The sequence below is a fragment of the Ornithorhynchus anatinus genome, chromosome 5, assembly GCF_004115215.2.
Source record: "Ornithorhynchus anatinus isolate Pmale09 chromosome 5, mOrnAna1.pri.v4, whole genome shotgun sequence".
NCBI lineage: Eukaryota > Metazoa > Chordata > Mammalia > Monotremata > Ornithorhynchidae > Ornithorhynchus > Ornithorhynchus anatinus.
This window is the reverse complement of record NC_041732.1, coordinates 47494548-47519836: the sequence shown is the minus strand read 5'-3', so window position 1 is coordinate 47519836 and position 25289 is coordinate 47494548. Positions and strand designations below refer to the sequence as shown.

General features: G+C 46.7%; 1 protein-coding gene across 4 annotated transcripts in view; it reads right to left on the bottom strand.

Moving 5' to 3' along the window:
- Positions 1-25289, bottom strand: part of GRAMD2A (GRAM domain containing 2A) — a 156656-nt gene that overhangs the window by 96351 nt on the left and 35016 nt on the right. The window contains exon 1 of one of the 4 annotated variants that reach the window (XM_029065573.2): positions 15279-15370. The exons of the other annotated variants lie outside the window; for them this stretch is intronic. Within the exon in view, the coding sequence (XP_028921406.1) occupies positions 15279-15322 (44 nt within the window). The 5' untranslated portion in view covers positions 15323-15370. Of the gene's footprint in view, positions 1-15278; positions 15371-25289 lie in introns of those variants that run through there. 4 annotated transcript variants of the gene reach the window in all.

The window sequence follows — 25289 nt, the reverse complement described above, 5'->3', positions numbered from 1 at the left end:
TCACATAGTCATAAGCAACTAACACCCACAATTATAGCAGATGATTATGCACACACCTAACTATGGCATTCATGACTGCAAACACTGTAATTATGTTTTATTATTTCTTATCCAGTCTGATAAACAATGAGCACCATCTCAAATACTGACAAATTGGCTGCAAAAATAAGGGTATTAAGTTCACTGGACATGCCTAGTGCTTTCACAGAACAAGATTAAAAATGGAACTCTTGGGCTTACGTATTTATTTTTAGTTGTTTATCTCTCCTTTAAGAATGGAGTGATCAATAGCCACAAGATCCTGCACAGTTAGCTTGGTTAGGAAATTGGGCCTCTTTTTTTTTTTAACTCCACCCACAGACCACTTTTCAATATTTTGTACTGTACTTAACTCTAAGCCAGTCAATCCTATTTATTGAGCACTTAATATTTGCAAAGCACTGTACTAAGTGCTTGGGAGAGTACAACAGAAGAGACACATTCCCTGCTCACAATGACACACAACAACACAATGAATGCAGTTTCAAGATCCTGAAGCTTTCCCTAGCCCCACTTACTAGCCAAGTGGTAAGCACAGCAGCCGCCACCATTCATTCAATCATATTTATTGAGAGCTCACCCTACCCCAGCACTTAGTTCAGTTTCTGGCACATAGTAAGCAATTAAATGTCATAAAAGAACACTATATTCTTATTGGTTCACAAAGAGATGAAGAGATTTCCTCTATAACTGTACTGGCAACAAATAATTTTCATTCCAGTGACCAACATCTAATGCTTGGGGAGTAGATCCAACAGAGAATGATCAGCACAATCATGGAAATCTGCCAACCAAAAAATCATATATAGAGAGACACACACACCTGTGTAGGATAAACAGAAAGTACTATTCTGTGTTCCAATATGCACAGCTCTGTATGACAACGTACCAGCAACTTTAAGCTCTCTTTTTGAGAGAGGTTTTTCCTCTCTCAACCCGCCAAATATCACCTGAATGTTGTAGGATGTGTCTGGAGATGTGGAAAGTTGTTGAGTCTGTTGATCAAAATGGACATCTGGGTTCCGTTCTTAAAGTCCCCTAGACAGTACGCTCACTGTGGGCATGGCACGTGTCTACCAACCCTATTATAGTGTGCTCTCCCAAGGGCTTACTACAGAGCTCTGCATACAGTAATCACTCAGTAAACACCATTGGTTGTTTGATTAAAGGTCTTCATTAGCCCAGTTCTGCAAAAGAGCAACCCTGGCCTCAGCTGCCTTGAACTTCCTAGGCTTCCTGTCCTGGACAGGGCACTGTAAAGATTTACTCAGTCATTTCTTAAGCACAAAAGATTATGAGTACTGTGATTATGAGTACTGTCTCTTTAGTTCCCCTTCCCTAAAAGATTAAGAAGTCTCTTGGCATCGATGCTTGTCAGAGCCAGCAGATGGTAAAGCAAAGGCGGGAGGATTGCAAGAAGCCTGATTTATCCAAATACACATACCATTGGCAAAAATACGATGACCAGCTCCCTCAACTACGTCTGCCACTGGTCGTATTATAATCCAAACTTATCTTAGTCTAGTCCACTGGGTAAACTTAGTTCACTCTGACTTCAGGCTTTACATAATGTTGGCATTTTAATGACACTGTTTAACTCAAATTGTTAAACTATAACTTTATAACCTTTGCTTGTTTGAATTCAATCTAGCATTATACTTTGGGGACTGGACTTCGGTAGGAGTTCCAGAGGCGAGGAACAAGGGCTAGGGAAGGAAAACGCTAGAAAAATTGCTCTCAGGCAGAAACATACATTCATCTCCTGGCTGACACTCTACATGGGCTGAAATTAGGCAACTTTTTCATGGTATTCGTTGAGCGCTTAGTATGTGCCAGGGTAAAGAGGAAGTGCTAGGGTAAATAGGTTGGACATAGTCCATGTCCAATGTGGGGCTCACACTCTTAATCCACATTTAACAGGTAGCTGAGGCATAGAGGAGTGAAATGTCTATTGTGTGACTCTCGGCAAGTCAAGTGACAGAGCTGGGATTAGAATCCTCTGACTCCCCAGTCTGTGTTCTTTTCACTAGGCCAAACTGCTCTTCATTGAGTGCTTACTGAAGGCTTACTTTTTGCAGAGCACTGTACTAAGCACTTGAGAAAGTACAATATACTGGGGTTGGTAGATATGTTCCCTGTACGCAAGGAGTTTAAGGGAGAAAGACATTAAAATGTTATGTATACGTACATAAATTCTGTGGGTGAGAGGGTAGGGTAAATAATGGATACAAATTTAAGTGCCGAGGGAGTAGGAGAAATGAGGGCTTAGTTGGGAAAGGCCTCTTAGAGAAGATGTGCTTATAATAAAGCTTTGGAAGTGGGGAGTAGTGGTCTGTTGGATATGAAGGCAAAGGGAGTTCCAGGCCAGAGGCAGGTCGTGAGCGAGGGGTCAGCAGTGAGATAGACAAGATCGAGATACAGTGAGTAGGTAGGTGTTAGAGTGAAGTGAGCATGCCGAGATGTAGTAGGAAATTAGTGATGCCCTACTTATCCACTCTCATCTCCCACAACCCCCCAGCTCAGACTCTTGGTTCCTGTCAAGCTCATTTACTCAATATGCATCGTTCTCGTCTTCCCTGTTGCCCTCCACTGATCTTTTGCTCATGCCCTCCCTTCTCGCTTGAGCTCTCACCGCCTCACAGATCACAACTTCCTTCACTCTCAATGCCCTTCTGAAATTACATCTCCTCCGGAAGGCTTTCCCCATTTAATTTCCAGTCTCCCTATTTGATATCCCGGTAATGGTCACCTCGGCACTTTCCATGCCACCTAAGTACTCTGAGCCTCTCAGAGCACATATGTACATATCTTACATACCCCGTTACTTAAGTACAAATTAATGTTATAGATAGATCTCCTTTCCCTTCTTCCTCCTACTTGAAATCTTATTCCATTGTCTCTATCTTAACCCACAGATTGTAAATTCATTCAATCATATTTCTTTGGCGCTTACTGCGTGAGGAGCACAACAATAAACAGACATTCCCTGCCCACAGTGAGCTTACGGTCTAGAGGACAAGCAGCAGGGGTATTGGCATCTTCCTCTATTGTACCCTCTCAGGCCCTTAAGTACAATGTTCTGCGCCCAGTAGGCAGCCATGAAATAACTTACTGAATCAATGATTGACTGAGTGGTTCATCTTCTACTAAAGTGGAAGTGAGTGGGTTTTGTATATGAGAAGGGTGCTTAAACTGCATGTTTTTGTTTAATGTGAAGTCCTTATTGTTTCAAATTGCAACTTGAAGTGTAGCTTTCAAAGGAGAAGGCTGAACTTTCAAAGGAGAAGGTTGAAATCTCAGCAGGTTTTTCCTTGAACTTTTCAAAGTTTTCTTCTCAAAGGTTTTATGTTAATCTAAAAAAACTAATAATCATATTAGGATGATTTTGGCTACTTCATCCAGCTCACATTAACCAAGGACGCCAGACGTGTCAGAGGCCGAGAAGAGGCCATAGCCCCCAGTTTCCTCTTTCCATTCACCAAGGAAAGAGCTTTCGAGACCCTGGGCTGTTGGTGCATCTTGCAGTAGAGAATACTGACCTTTTCTAAGATGTACAAGGAGCCACGTTAACCAGTTGCTCCAAACAGTGGCTCGATCTGAAAATTTTTCAGACTGCTTTAAAAGGATGTCTGATCCTGAGCATCTAGTTTTCAGCCTATTACACAAAGGAAAATGCTTAAAGAAAATCAGTGGTACTTAGTGCTTACTTTGTGCAGAGGAAGTACTAAGAACTTGGAAGAGTACTATATACTTGGTAGACCCGATTCCTGCCTTCAAGGAGCTTTCAGTCTACAGTCGTATAAGTCCTATATGCAGGGTTACCTCTCAATGTCTAATTTCAGACCTATATACAATAGAGTACAGTGAGTAAGGACATCAGTCTGGTGGCTGTAGTTGGGCTGCTGAGTTTGTGAAAGGAATGAATACCAGCACATGAAGTTCTCAAGAGTCCCTGGTATCCATCCTGTTGGGCAGGCCACCTGGATGGGGTTGGGGCCTCCTGGGGCTTACCCAGCCACCGACCAGCAGCAGGCAAGACTCCTGCTCCCCCCTCTGCCACGATGACCCCTTCATTCCCCACCTCCTGAGTGGACCTGGGTGTCCTGGACTGGAAAGTTCTCCCACCTCCAGAGAGCTGAGTTGCCTGCCGTACTCAGAGGTGCCAAAGGCTGGATAGGGCTGAGGTGGGTTTTCTGGGGCACGTCCCTGGTGGAACCTGTGGGCCTGTCTCGCTGCCAGGTTGGTGAGGAGAAGCGGGGTAAGGAGTCAGGCTCCGGTTCTCCGGAAGACAGCTGACAGGCATTCCAGGCAGTCACAGCTGCCAGGATCTCCCTACAATCATCCCTCAGAGGGGTGGGGAAGCAACCAGAACGGCTGAGGGGAACAGGGGACTCCCAGCCCTGTGGGCAGGGAATGTGTGCTTATTGTGGAATTGTACTCTCCAAAGAGTGCAGTACAATGCTCTGCACATATTAAGCACTCAATAAATACGGCTGAATGAACGAATGACAAAAAACGGGGAAAGTGGAGACTTGGAGAGCAGGACTCATGGCTCCCCTAGCTCTGACAAGCCTGCAGTCTCTCCTCCACTCATTGCTGGATGGGCCTTGGCATTAAATGGAACCATAGAGTACCTACCTCCCCCAATCAAGGCAGATAGCTATACACTACTTCCCACCCCCAAGGGGGCTGAGGGTGAATAGCTCTGAGGCACAACAGTGTTTTGCCAACACTACAGTCTCAGACAGCAGACCCACACCCCTTCACACACCCCTTCTGGCACCCTCAAGTGCCAGAGATGGCAGCTCACCCCTCACAATGACTTGGGTGGGGACATCTGGGTTGTTGCTGAAATTGGCCACCAGATTACATGGCAGACAGATGCTCAGCCTCCTCAAGCTTCGCTAGCCCTGAGACATAAGAAAAACATCCTCCTGCTTACATGAGCGCTTAATGACTAATTCAGATGAAACAGCACGGCCCAGTAGAAAGAGTCAGACGACCTGAGTTCTGACTCCAACTCAGCCAGTTGCCTGCTGCGTGACCTTGGCCGAGTCACTTAACTTCTCTGTGCCTCAGTTTCCTCCACCATAAAATGGGGATTCGATACCTTTTCTCCCTCCTACTTAGTCTGGGAGCCCCACATGGACCTGATTAACTGGTATCTACCCCAGCGCTTAGAATGGTGTTTGACATACTAAGTACTTGACAGATATAGTAATAATCAAATAGCAACTTAGGGGAAGACTCAAGGTTCCAAATCCAGTCACACCTTGTAATTCACTTTGCGTGACACAAGGGAACAGTGTTGAGCTAAGTAGAGTAGTATCATGTCCAGAAATCTGCATCCCGACTGACCACATACCTGGAATGTCCCTCTAGGCATTACCTGGCTTTTCCTTTGGTATCACGGTGGCACCTACCATGCCAGCTAAGAATACCAAGGAGAAGTTTTCTCTCTTCCATTTTGCATAAGCAACACTCCACACATAGGGTGTTGTCATGTTACACAGCGGAAATGTAAATGGAATAACCAGCATTCGATCTCTGACAGTGACACCTGAAGACTTTTGGAAGACTGTGGTCATTGACATCTGGCTCAATATTAAGAGTTTACCTTTTGGGAAAAAAAATCTAACTTTTCTCTCCAATTCAACCTTCTTACCACCTAATATCTCAACTCTTCCTCTAATCAATTATCCAGCTCATTTATGAATTTACCCAAACCCTTCTTGAACCTGTTAATGTTTTCGGCCTCCACAACTTCCCATGTACCAAATTCCACTCTGGCAAATACTATGACAGGTCCACAAGGCTAATTTGCACCATTTCAGGTGGGATGAATAGTCAAAGCGTGATAGCACCACACACAGGGGATTGCAATGTATCCGCTGGGTCAAAGCTAGCGAAATCATAAGCTCCCTCAGGTCTCCCACAGAAACGCAAGCTCTGACCAACATTGAGCAGTCAGGAATGGGGACAAGCACCCCACTAAAGACAAGAAGAAGTCACAACCTACCCAGACCAAGTAAGAAGTGATTACTGCACAGAGCAAATAAGATGAAGCAATTAAATGGTTGATTTGCTCCATATAGGCAGTTCAACTGAATAATTTAGGCCACAGACAATTCATTTTGGGGCCTAAATTATCCAGACAGGTGACCCACTTATTATTAAATGGTATTTCTTAAGCATTTACTATGTGCTAGGCACTGTACTAAGTGCTGGGGTAGATACAAGCTAATCAGGAAGGACGCAGTTCATGTCCCACATTGGGCTCCCAGTCTTAAGCTTTATCGATGAGGTAAATGAGGCATTGAGAAGGTAAGTGATTTGAAGATGATGATAATGATGGTATTGTTAAGCACTTATTATGCATCAAGCACGGTTCTAAGTGCTGGGGTAGATCCAAATTAGGCAGGTTGGACACAGTCCCTGCCCCACATCGAGCTCACAGTCTTAATCCTCATTTTACTAATGACACCTCAGGTCACCTTCCCCTAGCCTAACTGGGGTCCTAGAGCCAAAAGCCCCTTCTTCCATTAGGGTTACAAACCGTGGGTAACCTGCCCCAGCATGTGTGGCCTCAAACTGGGTTTATGGGAATGGTAATGAACTGCTCCTATGGAGCTGGGCAGGGGAGGGGATATTAAGCGGCTCTTGAGAGGACTGCAGAAGACCAGTGAACTTCTGAGAGGCCCCACTTGTTGGCTAGCTCTCATACTCTCTATTGCAGTCACCCCATCCTTCACTTTTCCAAGTAGCTCACCGGCCTTGGCCAGTTGACATCATTAGGCGAAATGCCACACCGGGATAGCTGTCTGGCAAATCGTAGGGGGAGCTGCTTTCCTTGGGAGCTGCTTTCCTTTCCCCATCTGTTCCAACAAGAATCTTGTGTGGAATCTGGCAATGGAAACGTGAAAAAAGCACTGATGCAAAGCTCAGCTACTGCGAAAGGCAGTGGGGCCTAGTGGTAGGGGTACAGGGTTGGGGGGTCAGAGGAACTGGGCTGCACTCCCAGCTCTGCCAGTTGCCTGAGGTGTGACTTGGGCAAGTCATTTAACTTTTCTGTGCCCCAGTTTCCTCTTAAAAATGGGAATTCAATCCCTGTTCTCCCTTCTACTTAGTCTGTGAGCCCCATGTGGGTCCAAGACTACATCGCACCTGATTATCTGATTTTTACTTTAATATTTAGCAGGGTGCATGGTACACAGCTCCACTTGATGCAGAAAAGGAGAGGCAATCATTGCTGCCACTCGAGGAGTGGGGAGATGTGCACATCTCCTCACATACTAATTTTTTAGAAAAATGATTCAGGTACCAGAGTGGACTAGAGCCTGGGGAAGAGAGAGGCTAGAGGCAGAAAGGTCAGCAAGGAGGCTGGGAATAATAATAATTATGGTATTTGTTAAGCACTTACTATTTGCCATGCACTGTTCTAAGCATTGGGGTAGATACGAGACAATTGGGTTGGGCACAATCCCTGTCTCACATTGGTCTCTCAGTCTTAATCCATGGTTTACAGATGAAGGAACTGAGGCACAGAGAAGCTAAGTGACTTGCCCAAGGTCACACAGCAGACAGGTCCAAAGCAGGGATTAGAACCCATGACCTTCTGGCTCCCAGGACGGTACTCTATCCACTAGGCCACGCTGCTTCCACTTTACAACAGTATCAAGAAAGGCATTTTGCTCAATCATTAACATTACAAATGAAAAATGTTTACCATCAGCAATGGTAGTAATTAAGCATTTATGCACTAGCAGAAGGGGGATGTGAGAAGGGCTTGGACCAGTGTGGTAGCAGTTTGGATAGAGAGGAAGGGGTGGGGATCCTAGAGTTGATGTGAAGGTAGAATCAGCAGGATTCGTTGAATGACTGAATATGCCAGTTGAAGGAGATAATGTCAAGGATAATGTCAAGCTGTAGGAGCGAGCTTTTTTTTTTTTTCTATGATATTTGTTGACCTCTTACTGTGTATCAAGCACTGTTCTTAGCACTAGGGTAGATACATGAAAATCAGATTGGACACAGTCCCTGTCCCACTTAGGGCTCACAGTCTATATTGGAGGTAGGAGGATTTAATCCCCATTTTAGAGATGAGTTAAAGAGGCACAGAAGTTAAATGACTTGTCCAAAGTCACGCAGCAGACAAGTGGTGGAACCAGGAGTAGAACCCAAGCTCTCTGACTCCCAGGCCCATGCTCTTTCCATGAGGCCACACTGCTTCTCGATGAGTTTTCCAAAGGAGAACTTGGGAGAGAGCAATTTTAGTGGATTGGAGGGGGTGGAAGACTGTTGGCAGTTGGGAAGGGAGTTTGAGGAAAGGAAGTAGAGGCAGCAGGAGTAAACAACCCGCCCAAGCAGTCTGTACAAGAATGGTAGGAGGGACATGGGGTGATAACTGCAAGAGCAAGTGGGGTCAAAGGAGAGGGTTTTTTTTTCAGGATAGAAGATGGGTGGGCATGTCTGAAATAAGAGGGGAAGGAGCCATTGGACAGTGAGTGGTTAAAGACAGCAGAGAGGAAGGGATGAAGGGTGGGCCCAAGTATTTTAATAAGGTGTAGAAGGGATGCAGGAGACTGTGAAAGGAGATGGGAGATCTCTCCTTAGGGGGAGGAGGGGCTGGAGGGGTCATGGACTGGGAGGCAAGGGGGGAGAATTTGTGGAGTTCACTCCTGAGAGTTTTAATTCTGTCCATCAAGTAGATGTCAAAGGCAGCTGGCAAAATAAAGGCTGGAAGGGCTCAGCAGTGAAATTTACAAAAGCTCAAATATCTAGATGTTGCTCACTGAATCTCTCAATACTAGAATGAGGAAGCACCCAAAGGCTGGAGATGGAAGGTTCAAAACAAACAAAAGGGAACACTTTACACAGAAGCTGGCAAGCACATGGAATGTTACTAGGGAAGTTACGCAGGCTGAAAATACAGTAGGTTCAAGGGAAGTTTGCATACATTCACGATCCGGAAGGAAAAGCTAGGGATGTTTGATGGTGCTTTCAAAATCATTAAGGTAGATGCCAACCATTGCATAATTTCTCCAAGCATCCTGTTGCCATTTCTGGATAAAACAGTGGGCTGAATGAACCAATCAGTGATATTTACTGAGTGCTTCCTTTGTGCAGAGCACTCTACTAAGCACTTGGGAGTGTACAATACTGAGTGGGTAGACATACTGTAGGCCCACAGGAGCTTCAGCCTAGAGGGAGAGGCATTAAAATAAATTACAGATAGGTAAGTACCTATCTGTACGTGCTGTGCTGTGGGGCTGAGAGTGGGGTGACTATCAAGTGCTTACCGATCCAAGTACATAGGTGACGCAGAAGGGAGAGGGAGTAGGGGAAGTGAGGGCTTAGGGAAGGCCTTTGAGAGGAGGTTGATTTCAACAGGGTTTTGAAGGTAGGAGGAGTGGCTGTCTATCATATATGAAGGGGGAGGGAATTCCAGGCCAAAGGAGGGCATGAGAAGAGGTCGCAGAGAGAAAGATGAGATCAAGGTACAGTGAGTAGGTTGGCGCTGGAGTGAAGTGTGCTGACTGGGTTGTAATAGAAAAATCAATGAGGCAAGGCAAAATAGAAGGGGTCAAGCTGATTGAATACTTTAAAGTCAATAGTAAGGAGCTTCTGTTGAATGCAGAGATGGATGGACAACCACTGGAAGTTCCTGAGGAGTGGGGATACACAGACTGAACACCTTTTTAGAAAAATGGTCCGAGCAGAGGGAAGTATGGACCGGAGTGGGGAGAGACAGGAGGTTGGGAGATCCGCGAGGAGGCTGATGCAGTGGTAGAAGTGGGATGAGACAAAGACTTGGATCAGTTTAGTTGGATCAGTGTAGCAGTTTAGATGGAGAGGAAAGGGCGGATTTGAGTGATGATGCTGTGAAGGTAGAACCGACAGGATTTGGTGACAGACTGAATACATGGGCTGAATGGGAGAGACCAATCAAGGACAATGCCAAGATTAAGAACCAAAAAATTATATTTATTGTATTCTGCATAGGGATGGCATAATTCTGTTGTCAGTCACTGTGACCCATTCCCAGAATCTGTAGGAAGCACACACAGCCTACCTCTCCTGCCATTGACCGTGTGTATGTGCTCACACCACTGTGGGCATCTGACCGTCCACCGCGCTCAACGAAAAGAACGATCAACAACTGGCTACTCCTTCCCTCAACCACCCTGCAGGAAAACAGCCAGAAAACCTACTCACAAATCAAGTCTCCTAGGTGGCTGGAATTGGAGAGAGAAGATGGCTGAGTGGAGTCACATTCGCTCTCAGCTAATTCTGTACTTCCACATTAAACCTGCATTATAACCCCCCAAAATTCCTCTAGTACTCCAAAACTAGGGCACAATACAGGACTGGACCACTAAAGCGGGAGTTGAGGTTAGAGAATGACAATCCCATGTGCCTATTTCACTCCAGGCATTAGAAAATCATTTCTTGAAGAAGAGGTACGCCCCTACCCTATTCCAGATCTAGTTTTATACCTTTGCTGCATCTCCAGGATAGAGTCCCAGCTACTGTGGATCGGGGCAATTAAGCCTTTAACCTGCTTGTAGGTCTCCACCTCATTGGATTCACAGTCCTCTCCTCCATCACCAAATGCCTGTCCTCTTTCTCCTTATGTCAACACTCATCAGCCAATGATTCTTCCTCATCGATGCCCATCGTTTGGTCCTCCAAGCCCCAAAGAAATGAACCGTGAGTGACATACGGGCCTGTATACTCTCCCACCCACTGTTAAATTGATAAGCTTAGAATCCACTGAGCTAGGCTGACAATCTAGCCCTAATTGCAGAGTGGCTCAGTGGAAAGAGCACGGGCTTGGGAGTCAGAGGTCACGGGTTCAAATCTCAGCTCTGCCACTTGTCAGCTGTATGACTGTGGGCAAGTCACTTCACTTCTCTGTGCCTCAGTTCCCTCATCTGTAAAATGGGGATTAAGACTGTGAGCCTCACATGGGACCTGATTACCCTGTATCTACCCCAGCGCTTAGAACAGTGCTCTGCACATAGTAGGCGCTTAACAAATACCAACATTATTCAGTCAGAAACCCTAAAATTTTGGCTATTCCTTCAATGGTCTTTAAGAAATGCCATACTCGGTTAGACCAGTGGTCCATCCAGCCCAGAATCATCTGACAGTGGCACCCAAGGAATCTTGAGATAATCAAGCGATGGTTGTGCTCCATTTTCATCCTCACAGTTGGTTGGGTGTATGAACATCCCTCACTTTTCCTTCTAATTCATCATAGATCATTTGGCCATGTATCAATCTAAATGCTACTCAATTTGACTAATTTTTCCCCTCTAGTAAGGCATCATGGAATGCTTGTCCATAAATTTATCCAAACCATTTCTTGATATTTTCTGCTTGCCTAAATTACTGTGAAGGAGTCCATTAGGTGAAAAAAGTTTTTTCCTCTAATTAAACATCCCCAGTTCTGGTGCTAAGGGATTTGCTGCACAACAATTCCAAGCTTGTGGAGTCTATATCCTTCATGATTTTGTAGAATTCTCATGTCTTCTCAGCCTGGATCTCTCTCAATTGAAGAGTCCTGATCTTTCCAATTTATTCTTCCTCTATTAAGCTAGGTCATAAACTCCTTATGATCCCAGGTCTCAGTGTTTCTATAGGCTGTCACTTCCTGGCCTATATCTAGGTTTCAAACTAATCTACTGTTACTAAAGTTAGCACTATAGGTCAACAATAGAAGAGCCAAAAAGGGGAGTTGTAACCTTTCCAATGATCCAGGAGGGACTTTCCCACTGAATCTTGAAGATTCCATGGCACTTAGGACCTATATTGGGAGAACAAGCACAATACCTTCTTCCTGTTGCTAGGGTCCTGTGAACTGGAATTCCCTCTGCATTGACCCAGAGGAAGAAACTACCTGAATTAAACCTGCACCGACTGAGTCTGTCCAGGCAATAAATCATTTGAGTAAATATCCAGTGACATAAACCACTTCCAAGCCCCTTAAAATGCATGAGATTGACTTGCAAAATGAATTTAACTCATTTTGTTAGACAAAAATAGCAGAGGTAGCTCCAAATTATCCAAAACTACTTTAACAGTCTTGCCAATCATTAGTATTTATTGAGGGCTTACTATGTGCACAGCACTGTACTAAGCACTTGGGAGAGTATAATATAATGGAATTAGCAGACATACTCCCTTTCCAATTTACAATCTGGCTGGGAAGGGGGGAGGGAGGGAGAAGGCATCAAGGGACCCAAAAGCATTGAGGGGAGAAAAGATGATAATAATAGTGGGGGTTTTTTTGAGCACTTAGTATGTGCCAGGCACTGTACTAAGAAGTGGGGTGGATACAAGCAGATTGGGTTAGGCACAGTCCCTGTCCCACATGGGGCTCAATCTCAATCCCCATTTTACAGATGAGGTAACAGACACAGAGAAGTGAAGTGATTTGCCCAAGGTCACTCAGCAGACAAGTGACAGAAGCAGGATTAGAAAACATGACCTTCTGACTTCCAGACCCCTGCTCTATCTAGTACATCATGTTGCTTCTCAGATGGCCCCAGTGGTCACAGGGATTAAGGAGATTAGAAAGCATATCTTCTGTCTCCATCCAGCCACTCTTCAGATGGTTATGATAAACACACACAAAAAAAACCCCAAACCACATAGGTGAATTATGTGTTTCAAACACATAATAATGGAGAGTATTAAAAACTAAATTTAACTCAGTGGAATGGTACAAACCAAAAAATTCTGAACATCTAGATTTGACAGAAATTACATTCCAATCAGCATCGGTGTGGTAACTAAACTGACAAACCTGGGAATGTAATCCAAGGCAGCTCAACCGGTGCTAGCCTAAGCACACACAGATGGAATTGTTTAGTCTCATCATGTGGCCAGTTCAGCCCCCAAATCCGCCCCCACAGCAGTCCTTTAGGTCTCTCTGCTGACATCTAGGAACACTTTCAGAATTACACTGTATAAATTACTGACTAAATTGAAAAGAAAGTGTTGGTATATAACTTGATGATTTTTTTCCTTTAGTGTCTCTTTGCCAGCATGTCCACAGTATTCCCTGTGGCAAAAAAAAGGAAAAAAATTCACTCAACTGTAAGCTCCTTTTGGGCAGAGAACATGCCTAACTGCTCTGTTGTACTGTCCCAAGTGCTTAGTACAGTGTTCAGCACACAGTAAGTGCTCAAATAAGATTAACTGAAAAAGCCCAGCTACCTTGTCCATCAACTCAACAGGGTTTGAGGGGCTTTTCCTCCCTGTTCAGGCCCAGTGGAGGAGGTGGAAGCTTGTAAATAGCAGTTGAGCCAGCCAGTCGGGTATTAGAAGAAAGGGCACCCAAATTTGCCAATCAAGCATATTCACTGAATCTTTACTGTGTGCAGAGCACTGTACTAAGCACTTCGGAAAGTTCAATAGAAGACAGTATTTCTATTTCTAGTTGGGAAGGTCTACATCACCACAACTTTGTGGCAGCCTTGTAAGGGAAATCTAGGCCTGAGGGAAGAGGCATATCCCACGTGGAGCAAGCTGGATTAGGGTAATTTTATATTATGAAAGGAGGACCACAGTCTCACAGAACACTGCCTCTCCCGGGAAATAAATTAAAAACAGAAACCGGGACAAAACAAACTTTTGAAAAGAACATTACGACATTATATCACGGGCCTCTGCATGTGAAAGCGTCAAGTAGACCCACCTGTCGAGATTCAAAAACGGTCCCCGGCCCATCTCACCAGTGATAACACAAAAACACATCTCCGACATTACAGTAGAAGCATTTAAATATTAAATCCGAGAGGAAATATTTATACTGTGAAAAGGCACATGGCACTCCGACAATAATCAAAGGCGGGGGGCGGGGGGGAAAATCAAAGGGCTTTTTTGTAGGAAGACCTTTCTAAAACTCTGCCCTTCTTTTTTTACAAAAGGGGGGGGGGGGGCAATGAAGGTTAACCACGGCGAGAGGGAGGGAGCAGTAAATGCAGTTCCTATCAGAACCGGTGGTCGTCCAAGCAGCAATTTAGGGAAAATAAAATAAATCGTATGCCTGAGAGGTTGAGGCATCATTTCGATTCAGAGCCCCCCAATTCGATGAATGAATGAATGGACCAGAGTCAATATAAAGGAAGATAATAATAATAATAATAATGATGATGATGACATTTGTTAAGTATCAGTAACCTCATCTGCAAAATGGGGATTAACTGTGAGCCTCACGTGGGACAACCTGATTACCCTATATCTACCCCAGCGCTTAGAATAGTGCTCTGCACATGGTAAGCGCTTAGCAAACACCAACATTATTATTAAGCGCTATGTGCCAAGCACCGACTTGTTTCTGTCCGTCTGTCTCTCTCGATTAGACTGTAAGCCCGTCATTAGGCAGGGATTGTCTCTGTTGCCGAATTGTACATCCCAAGCGCTTAGTACAGTGCTCTGCACATATTAAGCGCTCAATAAATACTATCGAATGAATGTTCTAAGCTCTGGGACTGTAATGAGGTTGTCCCACATGGGGCTCAGTCTTTTACAGATGAGCTCACCGAGGCCCAGAGGAGCGCAGCGACTTGCCCAAAGTCACGCAGCTGACAAGCGGCGGAGCGCAGGATTAGAACCCAGGACCTCTGCCCCCCAAACCCGGGCCCTTTCCACCGAGCCACGCTGCATCTTCAAAGCGATGGCAGCTCCGGTGGCAAAGCCTCCTTTGGCCCTGATTAGACTCGAATAACCCCACTCTCCCCACCCAGCTCTGGGGCAGAGGCGAGGAGGTAGAGTGAAGCAAAACCTCGCCTAAAAACGTCGATCTCCAAAGCCTGGACACGTTGACGGCGGGACTGTACCTGCTAATCGGTCTGCGTGACTAACCCCGCTGGGCTCCCTCCCTCTCGCCGTGGTTTATCTTTATTTTTTTTTCCCCTTTTAAGAAAATTCTCTTTTTTTTTTTTCAAAGAAAGGCAGAGCTTTCCAAAGGGCTTCGTAGAGGAGCACACAAAGGGTGTCAGAGCGGTGGGAGCCACCCTTAGCTTTATGCCCCTCGGGTTTATCCTGGCATGATGCAATCGTGGTGTGGGCAGGGGGGCAGGGGGCAGCCCGGGATTCCCAGAATGGGGGCGGTGCAGCCCGTGCCCACGGTGCCCGCGGGAGGCCGGAGGAGGGCGGCGGGTTGGGGCCTGCCAGGATGGGGCGCTGGGCCGGAGCCCGTCCGGCCGTTGTCCCCGTCTTTTGGTTACCTGTGCGGGTGGGCTGCAGTCTCGGAGCGGCTGAGAGCCGTCATCCCCGGCGCCTTCCCCGCCGAGTCCCCCGGCCAGACGGCCGGACGGACGCACGGGCGGCCGGACAAGGACTGGCAGGCGGCCCCCGCCCGCCCCCGCCCGCCCATTGGCTCATTGTCTCGGTGGGCGGGGCCGGGGCGGGGCCCCCGCGGGCCCAGGTGAGGCCGGTCCTGCCCCGCCCCCGGGCCCGGACCATGGGGGGAGGGAGGGAAGGGGAAAGGGGGCGGGGCCCGGCACCACCTACCTGCGCAACGCCTCCTCCACCGGCCGCACAGGGCCGGTTCGGCGCCCGGCTGGCGGCGGGGAGCTCTCTCTGGCTCTCTTTTTCCCCTCCTTTCCCTCTTCCTCAACCTCTCTCCCTTCCCTCCTCTTTTTCCCCCTCCTTTCCCTCTTCCTCAACCTCTCTCTCTTCCCCCCTCCCTTCCCCCTCTTTTCCCCCTTCCCTCGCTCTCTCTTCCCTCTCCTTTCTCTCTTCCCCATCCTCTCTTCTCCCTTCCCTCTACTCCCTCCTCTCTTTCTTCCCCCTCCTTTGTCTCTTCCTCATCCTCTCTCTCTTCCTCATTCTCTCTCTCTCTTCCCCCCTTTTCCCCCTTCCCTCTCCTTTCTCTCTTCCCCCCTTTCCCCCTTCTCTGTTCCCCCTACTTTCTCTCTTCCCCATCCTCTCTCTCGCCTCCCCCTCTTTTCCACCTTCCCTCTCCTTTCTCTCTCCCCCCCTGTTCCCCCCTCCTTTCCCCCTTCTCTCTTCCCCCTCTTTTCCCCTGCTCTCTTTCTTCCCACTTCTCTCTTTCTTCCTCCTCCTTTCTCACTTCCCCCCTTTTTCGTCCCCCTTTTATTTTCCCCCTTCTTTCTTCCCCCTTCTCTCTTTCTTTCCCCTCCTCTCTTTCTTCCCCTTCTCTATCTCTTCCCCCTCCTCTTTTCCCCCTTCCCTCTCTTCCCCCCACCTCTCTTCCCCCCCCCACTCTCCCTCCCCCTTTCTTCCTCTCTCCCCACCCCCCCAGTTCCCTGCTGACCCCCAGTCCCAGTGCCCCCATCCCTACCCCCCACTGTCCCCTCCCCATCCCTCACCCCCTCTGTCTCCTCCCCATCCCTCATCCTCCCATCCCACCCCCCCCACCGTCCCCTCCCCATCCCGCACCCCTCACCGTCCCCTCCCCATCCCGCACCCCTCACCGTCCCCTCCCCATCCCTCACCTCCCCCCACTGTCCCCTCCCCATCCCTCACCCCCCTGCTGTCCCCTCCCCATCCCTCACCCCCCCACTGTCCCCTCCCCATCCCTCACCCCTCACCACCCCACTGTACCTTCACTCCCCCACCCTTCACCCCTCACTGGCAAGGTGGTTTTAGCGACAGACCCTCCCCCCTCCACACATGACTCATCGGACATAATCATTATTACTGTGGTATAGGTACCAAGCACTGTGCTAAACACTGCCTCTGATGGAGCTCACAATCTAAAGGAGAGAGGAAAAAAAAACAGGATCCATTTCACAGATGAGGAAACAGAAACACAGAAAGGTTAAGTGACTTGCCAAAGTCATATGACAGGAAAGTGGTGAAATTTGGGTTAGAACTTAGGTCTTCTGACTCTCAGGTCTGTGCTCCTTCCACTGTGGTTTGGGGCACAGGGTGGAGATACGGTGCAGTGGGAAAAGTGTGTGTTCTGGTTCCAACTCTGCCATTGTCCTGCTGCCTGGTACTGGGGAAATAATTACTTAACTTCCCCGGACCTCTGGTTACTCATCTATAAAATGGGGATAATAATTCCTACCTCTTCATTCATTCAATCATATTTATTGAGCACTTGCTATGTGCAGAGTACTGTACTAAGCAGTTGGAAGAGTATAATACAACAATAAGCAGACACATTCCCTGCCCACAATGAGTTTACAGTCTTCCTGCCTTGCAGGGAGGCTGTGAGGACAAAAATACAGAACATCAGATGAAAGCGACTGGGGAAAGTAAGAGTGCTGTACAGATTCGAGGTATTCCAGCCTTCCTACTGTGTGACTCTAGGAAAGTCTTTTACCTTCTCTGGACCATGGAATGATTCACTGCAGTTTTACAAATGGGCGGCTGCCCTGACCTCTCCAAAGGGGTTTAGTGGCTGGACAAGATCACCACTAAGTCAGAAGCCTTAGAACTCAGGTCTTTTGGCACCCAGCCCTACGGGGGCAATGCCTGACTTGTTTTGTCTGAGGAAAGTGCAAGAAAATGAAAGCAAAAAATGGAAAGCTAGAGATGAAAAGATGAACTTTGTTGATTTTATAAAAGTAAAAATGTGCCTAGTTGTGGGTTGGAAGCCCTTATGGGACTGGGAGAGATGCCTGTTGCCCCAGGTGCAAGGAAATCCAAAAATCAGGGCCTTCACTAGCCTGGTTTCCAATGCTATTAAAATTCATGTAACTCTGCCACAGACCGGATGAGTGACCTCAGACAAGTCACTTAAACTTCATGCTTCAATTTCCTGCAAGGCTTTCTTCTGGGTCTCCTCCCCTTCTCCCTCTGCACCCATTCTCTCAGGAGGAATTCATTCACTCCCGTGGCTTCAGCTGCCACCTCTTTGCAGATGACGGACAAATCTAACTCTCCGGTTTTGACCTCTCTCCGAACATACCAATACCACATTTCCTCTCACCTCCTGGACATCTCCACTTGGATGTCCCTGCAGCATCGCAAACGTAATGCCCCAAACTGAACTAATTGTTCTTTTTTTTCCTCCTAGGCCCTTTCCTCCTGACAGTGTTTCCATCTCTGGCCATGACACCACCGTTCTGCCCTCCCTGTCCCAGAAGGCTGTCACAGATGGTAAGATCTGATTTCATTACATTTGACTTAAGATCTCAAAAAGTGAGTATTTAGAGGGCCTCCCTGCCTAGGGCTTTTGTGAATTCCAGTCTCTGCAAGACTCCTCTCTCCCCTCCCCCGAAGGCATTGAGTCCTGGATAAATGCCCAGTTTGCTCAACCTATAAAATGGCCCAGAGACTGGAAGGAGGTGGGATAGAGAGACAGGAAGGAAATAAAACTTGGAAAACTCAAGCAAATTAGATACGAGTTTGTAACACGATATGGCATCAGGAAAAAAAAGCCGATGCTATTCTGAGCAATGTGTGTTGAGACATCACATCCCCAAACACGGAAGGAACAGGAGGATAAGTAGTTTTGCTCCATGATTCCGGTCAGATGGCACCTGGAAAACTCCTAAGTGAATGAGACCAAAGAGAGAGCTGTAGGCACCCTGGAGGGCATTCAGAGATAAGAAACAATTAAAGGAGGGGAGCTGCTGGTGGTTCAAGATGATTAAAAGAGCTAAATCTGTGAAGCTGAACTAAGTCATGACTAAGGAGAGGCAGTGATAACAGTCCCTAAATAGTCCAAGGATGTAAACACCAAAATAGGAGAGGGGAATATTTCCTTGTCTTCCTGACACCAAGCTCTAGTCACTGGACTGGCTCACCAGTTTGTGGATTAACCTGTTCCTGACACAGTCACTCTTATTTTGGGCCTTCGGGCCATCACTGAGACTGAGACCTGGCTCCCGCCAAAGGGTACCATGTCCCCATGCTGCTTAGTTTCTGAGGAGGCCTCACTTCCTCTCACTCCCCACAAAGTCAGGGGGGAAAGGGCCAGGAGTCGGCCTCCTCCATCAGCCTCTACCACCCACTACAGTTCCTAGTCACTTCCCACCTTTGTGACTTTACCTCTGCCTTTCTGAACAGTTTGGATGCCATTCTCCCCTTCTCTCCTTCTTCTGTCCGACCCTGAGCCTCAGAAACCTCAGTACGGTGCCTGGCACGTAGTAGGGGTTCAACAAATACCATTATTATTATTATTCAGTGCCCATGTCAGTCAATCATATTTATTGAGCACTTAATGTGTGCAGAGCACTGTACTTAGCACTTGGGAGAGTACGATATAACAATATAACAGACACATTCCCTGCCCACAACAAGCTTATAGTCTAAAGGGGGAGACAGACATTAATATAAATAAATTAATTACAGATATGTACATAAGTGCTGTGGGTCTGGGAGGGGGGGGATGAGTACAGGGAGCAAGTCAGGGCTACCCAAAAGGAAGTGAGAGAAAGATCAGGGAAGGCCTCTTGGAGATGTGCCCTCAATAAAGATTTGAAGAGAGGTGAGGGGAGAGTAAATATTTGTCGGATATGAGGAGGGAGGGCATTCCAGGCCAGAGGCAGGACATGGGCTAGAGGTCCGCAGTGAGATAGATGAGATCAAGGTACAGTGAGAAGGTTTGCATTAGAGGAGTGACTGCAGGCTGGGTTGTAGTTGGAGAGTGGTGAGGTAGGAGGGGGCAAAGTGATGGAGTGCTTTAAAGCCAATGGTGAGGAGTTTCTGTTTGATATGTAGGTGGGTGGGCAACCACTGAAAGTTCTTGAGAAGAGGGGAAATATCACCTAAACGTTTTCTGTAGAAAAATGATCTGGGCAGCAGAGCGAGATATGGCCTGGAGTGGGGAGAGATAGGAGGCTGGGAGGTCAGTAAGGAGGCTGATAGAGTAATCAAGGCGGCATAGGATAAGTGATTGGATTAATGTGGTAGCAGTTTGGATGGAAAGGAAAGGGTGGATTTTAGCGATGTTGTGAAGGTCTCCCAAGAGCTTAGTATAGTCCTCCACACAAAGTAGGCACTCAGTAAATGTTCCAGATAGGGAATCTACTTCCTGCTTCCTCTCACTCCTAATTTCCACGACCCTCCTGCTCCATCTCACCTCCCCCATCCATAGACTGGCCGTGAAAGTATCTCTAACCACATCAATTATGAATTACTCCTTTTTGACCTCCTAACCTGCCATCTCAGCCAAACCCCCATCTCCCTGAAAAACTCTTCTCTCCCCTCTACTGATCCCAGGCCACGAAGGAAGGAAGGAAGGAAGGAAGGAAGGAAGGAAGGAAGGAAGGAAGGAAGGAAGGAAGGAAGGAAGGAAGGAAGGAAGGAAGGAAGGAAGGGAAGGAAGGAAGGAAGGGAAGGAAGGAAGGAGGAAGGAAGGAGGAAGGAAGGAAGGAAGGAAGGAAGGAAGGAAGGAAGGAAGGAAGGAAGGAAGGAGAAGAAGGAAGGAAGGAAGGAAGGAAGGAAGGAAGGAAGGAAGCCCCACTTGGCCTCCCTTCCAAATCTCCCCTCTCTTGATGGACACATCCTCGACCTTGCCCTTTCTGCTGAACTCACTCCCCCACTTCATCATGGATCTCCCACTCCCAACTACCAGTGCCGGACCACTTTCAGGATTTACTTCCTCTGCTCCCGGGCTCATGTTACAGCGCAATGTTGTTGGAAATCCAGGTGCCAGGCTGATTTCGGCCACTTCAACCTCACCCTCATCGGGAATAACACTGTGTTCTCTCTCTTCCACTCAGCATTATCAGCACTCCTTCCTCATTGACTCCCACACTCATTGCCTCCAACTCTTACTACAAACCTTCAACTCCTTCCTGAATCATCCAATGCTCCCACCTTCCAACAATAATAATAATACTAATAATAATGATGGTATTTGTTAAGTGCTTACTATGTGCCAGGCACTGAACTAAGCGCTTGGAAAGTACAATTCGGCAACAGATAGAGACAATCCCTACCCAACAATGGGCTCACAGCCTAGAATGTGGGAGACAGACAACAAAACAAGTAGACAGGCATCAATAGCATATAGATATACAATCTGGGGGGGGACAATCATTAATATATGTTACAGATCTGTACATAAGTGCTGTGGGGATGAGGATGGGGTGCAGATCCAAGTGCATAGATGATGCAGACGCAGAAGGGAGAGGGAGAAGGGGTAAGGAGGGTTTAATCTGGGAAGGCCTCTTGGAGACGTGACCTTTAATAAGGCTTTGAAGGTGGGAAGATTGGTGATCTGATGTATATGGACGGGGAGAGGGAGGATGTGGGAAAGGGATCAGTGGCGAAATGGATGAGATTGGGGCACAGTGGGCAAATCGGTGCTAGAGGAGCCCCCCTTCTTGCCCTGGAGGACCATGTCAACTACTTAGTTGGAAAAATCCAAACCATCATGTGTGAGATACCCGAAGTCTTTCTCTCACCACCCTCTACTCCCTCCCATCCAATTCCTCTCTCATCGTTGCTCAGCCATCTCTTAAATGGAGATTTCTGGTCTGTTTTCAAAACCTGCCCCCTCTCTTGGTACCTCTGACCCCACCTGCGAAGCAGCCTAGTGTAGTGGATAGATCCTGGGGCCTGGGAGTCAGAAGGTCTTGGGTTCTAATTCTAGCTCTGCCACGTAACTGCTGTGTGACCTTGGGTAAGTCACTTCACTTTTCTGTGCCTCCGTCACCTCATCTGTAAAATGGGGATTGAGACAGAGTCACACACGGGACAGGAACTGTGTCCAACCCAGTTTGCTTGTATACACCCCAGAGCTTAGTACAGGGCCTGACACATATTAAGTGCTTAATAAATTCCACAATTATTAATTATTATTATTATTTCATAAGAAACACTCTTCTTCCCTTCCTGATTACCATCTTCAACTGCTCACTCTCTGATGGCTCCTTCCCCTCTGCCTTGAAACATGCTCATGTCTCCTCATTTTAAAAAACCTCTGGTTCCCATTGCACCTTTCAGCTAGGACCCCATCCCCCTGCTCCCAATTCCTGCCCCACTACTCAAATGGGTAATACACCTACTGTGTCTGCTTCCTGTCCTCCAGCTCCCTGTTTGACCCCCTAAAACCCACTGTCCACACTCTTTATTCCACTGAGATCTCTCTTTCCAAGGTCATCGGTGACCTCCTCTTTGCTAAATCCTAAAGACACTATCTTAATCATCCTTGAATTAGCAGCTGCCTTTGACACGATGGACCATTCCCTTCTCCTGAAAACACTACCTAATCTTGGTTTTACTAACACAATTCCCTCTTAGTTTTCCTCTCCCATCCCTTGATGCTCCTTCTCAGTCTCCATAGCTCTTCCTCTTCCTCTCGCCCCCTAACTATGGGTTTTCCTCAAGACTCTGTCTGGGTCCCGTTCTTTACACTCACTCCCTTGAGGAGCTCATCCACTCCTATGGTTTCATTTACCACCTTAATGTGGATGACTCAATCTCCTTAACCCTGACCTCTCTGCAATTTCTTATTTCCTTTGGCCCCTAGAACACCTCCACATGGATGTCCCCAGGCACTTAAACTCAATATATCCCTCCCAGATCCTCTCCTCTTCCATCTTACTTGACAGCACCTCCATCCTCCATGTCTCTGAAGCCTGCCACCTTGGCATAATTCTTGACTCCTCCCTCTCTTTCACTTTTCATCTTCCGTCTGTTGCTAAATCCTGCTGATTTCTCCTGCATAACATTTCCTGGATCTGCCTCTTCCTTCCTGTTCAAATGACCTCTACCCTGGTTCACTCATGTTCTGGCTTGACTATTGTATCAGCCCCCTCACTGGTCTCCCTGCCTCCAGTCTCTCCTCTCTCCAGTATAGACTTCACTCTGCCTTCCAGATCCAGATTTTTTTTAGAAAAAAACCACCATTCTGCCCAAATCTTTCCCCCGCCTCAAGAACCTTCAATGCTTACTTATTCTTCTCCGCATCAAGTAAAAATTCTTGACCATCCACTCCAAGGCACTCCAAAAGCTCTCTCCTTCTTATTTATGCATTCTTTTCTCCTACCACACCCCAGTTAACACTCTACATTCTTCTCAAGTTAACCAACTCACTGTGCCTCATTCTCTCTTTCTTTCTATTTCTATTCCTTCTATCCCTAACTCCTGCCTGAACCCTTTCCCCATTCAAATCTACCAGACCTCACTTGTCCCCATTTTCAAAGCCCTTTGGACAATACATCTCCTTCAAAAGGCCTTTCCCAACTAGCTTTTCTCCTGCTTAGGTCATATCCTCTCAACCACCCACCTCAGCCCCTCCATGCCAACTACACACTTCTGTACTTAGACCCACTTGTTTTTTTGTACATATCAATTTACATACTTTACTATTAAGCACACACTTATCCAACTATCCCTATGTCTCTTTTCTTCCATCTGAAAATTACTTTGTGTCTGTCTCACCCACAAGACTATATATAGAATTCATTCATTCATTCACTCATATTCATTAAGTGCTTACTGTGTGCAGAGATTGAAAGCAGGGATTGCATCCTCTAACTATTGTATTCTTCCAAGAGCTTAATATAGTGCTCTGCATATGTGCTCAATAAAGTCTATTGACCAATTGATTATCCAGGTCATTTGCATCTTTTCCTCTTTCTGATGCTGCTACTATTAGAAAGTAGGAGTTGGGAGAAGAGGTACAATAGATCTGTCAGTTTGAATAGTTTTTAGTAGCTCCAGTAAAAAGTTTTATGGAGGAAGAATTTGAGACTACTGATTTCTGGGTATTTCAATCAATCAATCAGTGGTATTTATGGCTTGCAGAGACTGTACTAAGCACTTAGAAGAATCCACCAGAAGCAGGAGACACCCAGCCTTTCAAGCTTAGTCTAAAGAGTGACAGGCAGATAAAAATTGTTTCCAAAATGTGGGATCGGAGGGAAGGATAACAGGAAATAGCTGAATAAAATAATTGAATATATTTGTTCTAATCTGTGTGCCTCGGTTACCTCTTCTGTAAAATGGGGATGAAGAATGCGAGCCCTGTGAGGGACATGGACATTGTCCAACTGGATTTACTTGTATCCACCCCAGCGCTTAGTACAATGCCTGGCACTTAATAATATTTGTTAAGCGCTTACTATGTGCCAAGCACTCTTCTAAGCACTGGGGTAGATACAAGGTAATCAGGTTGTCCCACGTGGGGCTCACAGTCTAAATCCCCATTTTCAGATGAGGTAACTGAGGCACAGAGAAGTTAAGTGATTTGCCCGAAGTTACTCAGCTGACAAGTAGCGGAGCCGGGATTAGAACCATGACCTCTGACTCCCAAGTCCGGGCTCTTTCCATTGAGCCACGCTACTTCTCTGTAAAATACCACTATTATTATTATTATAATTGTTAAAATCCACCCAAACTGCTACCATGCTGATCCAAGCCCTTATATCCTATCTTGACTACTTTATCAGCCTCCTTGTTGGCTTCCCTGCCTCCTGTCTCTCCCCTCCCTAGTCCATACACTGCTCTGCTGGCTGGACCATTGTCCTAAAATACCACTCCGTCTATGCCTCCACACTCCTCAAATACGTCCAGTGGTTGCCCAACTATCTCCTTACCGTCGGTTTTAAGGCACTCAGTCATTTCTCCCCCTTCTATCTTACCTCTATTCATCCATTCATTCAATCATATTTATTGAGTGCTTACTGTGTGCAGAGCATTATACTAAGCACTTGGGAGCATACAGTACTAAAATAAACAGACACATTCCCTGCCCAAAATGAGTTTATTATTCAATAGTATTTATTGAGCGCTTACTATGTGCAGAGCACTGTACTAAGCGCTTGGAATGAACAAGTTGGCAACAGATAGAGACAGTCCCTGCCCTTAGGGGGGTGGGGAGACAGACATCAGTACAAACAAATACATTTCAGATATGTACATAAGTGCTGTGGGGCTGGGAGTGGGGAAGAGCTCAACCCAACCCACATACCTCATTCCTCTTACGCCAACCTACTCACCCTACCTACTTTAGTCTATCTCACCACTAACGCCTTGCCCATGTCCTCCCTCTGGCCTGGAACTCCCTCCCTCTTCCTATCTGAGAGACCAGCACTCTCCCCACCTTCAAAGCCTTATTAAAAGCACATCTCCAAAGGCCTCCCCTAAATCCTCCTTTCCCCTAATTCACCCTCCCTTCTGCGTCATTCTATGCACTTAGCCGTGTACCCCTTAAACAATATGATACTGACCCCAACCCTGCAACACTTCCAAAACTTAAGTACATATCCTTACATATCCTTACATGTTGCCATTTCCCCTGTCTGTAATTTATTTTAATCTTTCCCTCTCTAGTATATAAGCAGGTTGTGAGCCCAGATCACATC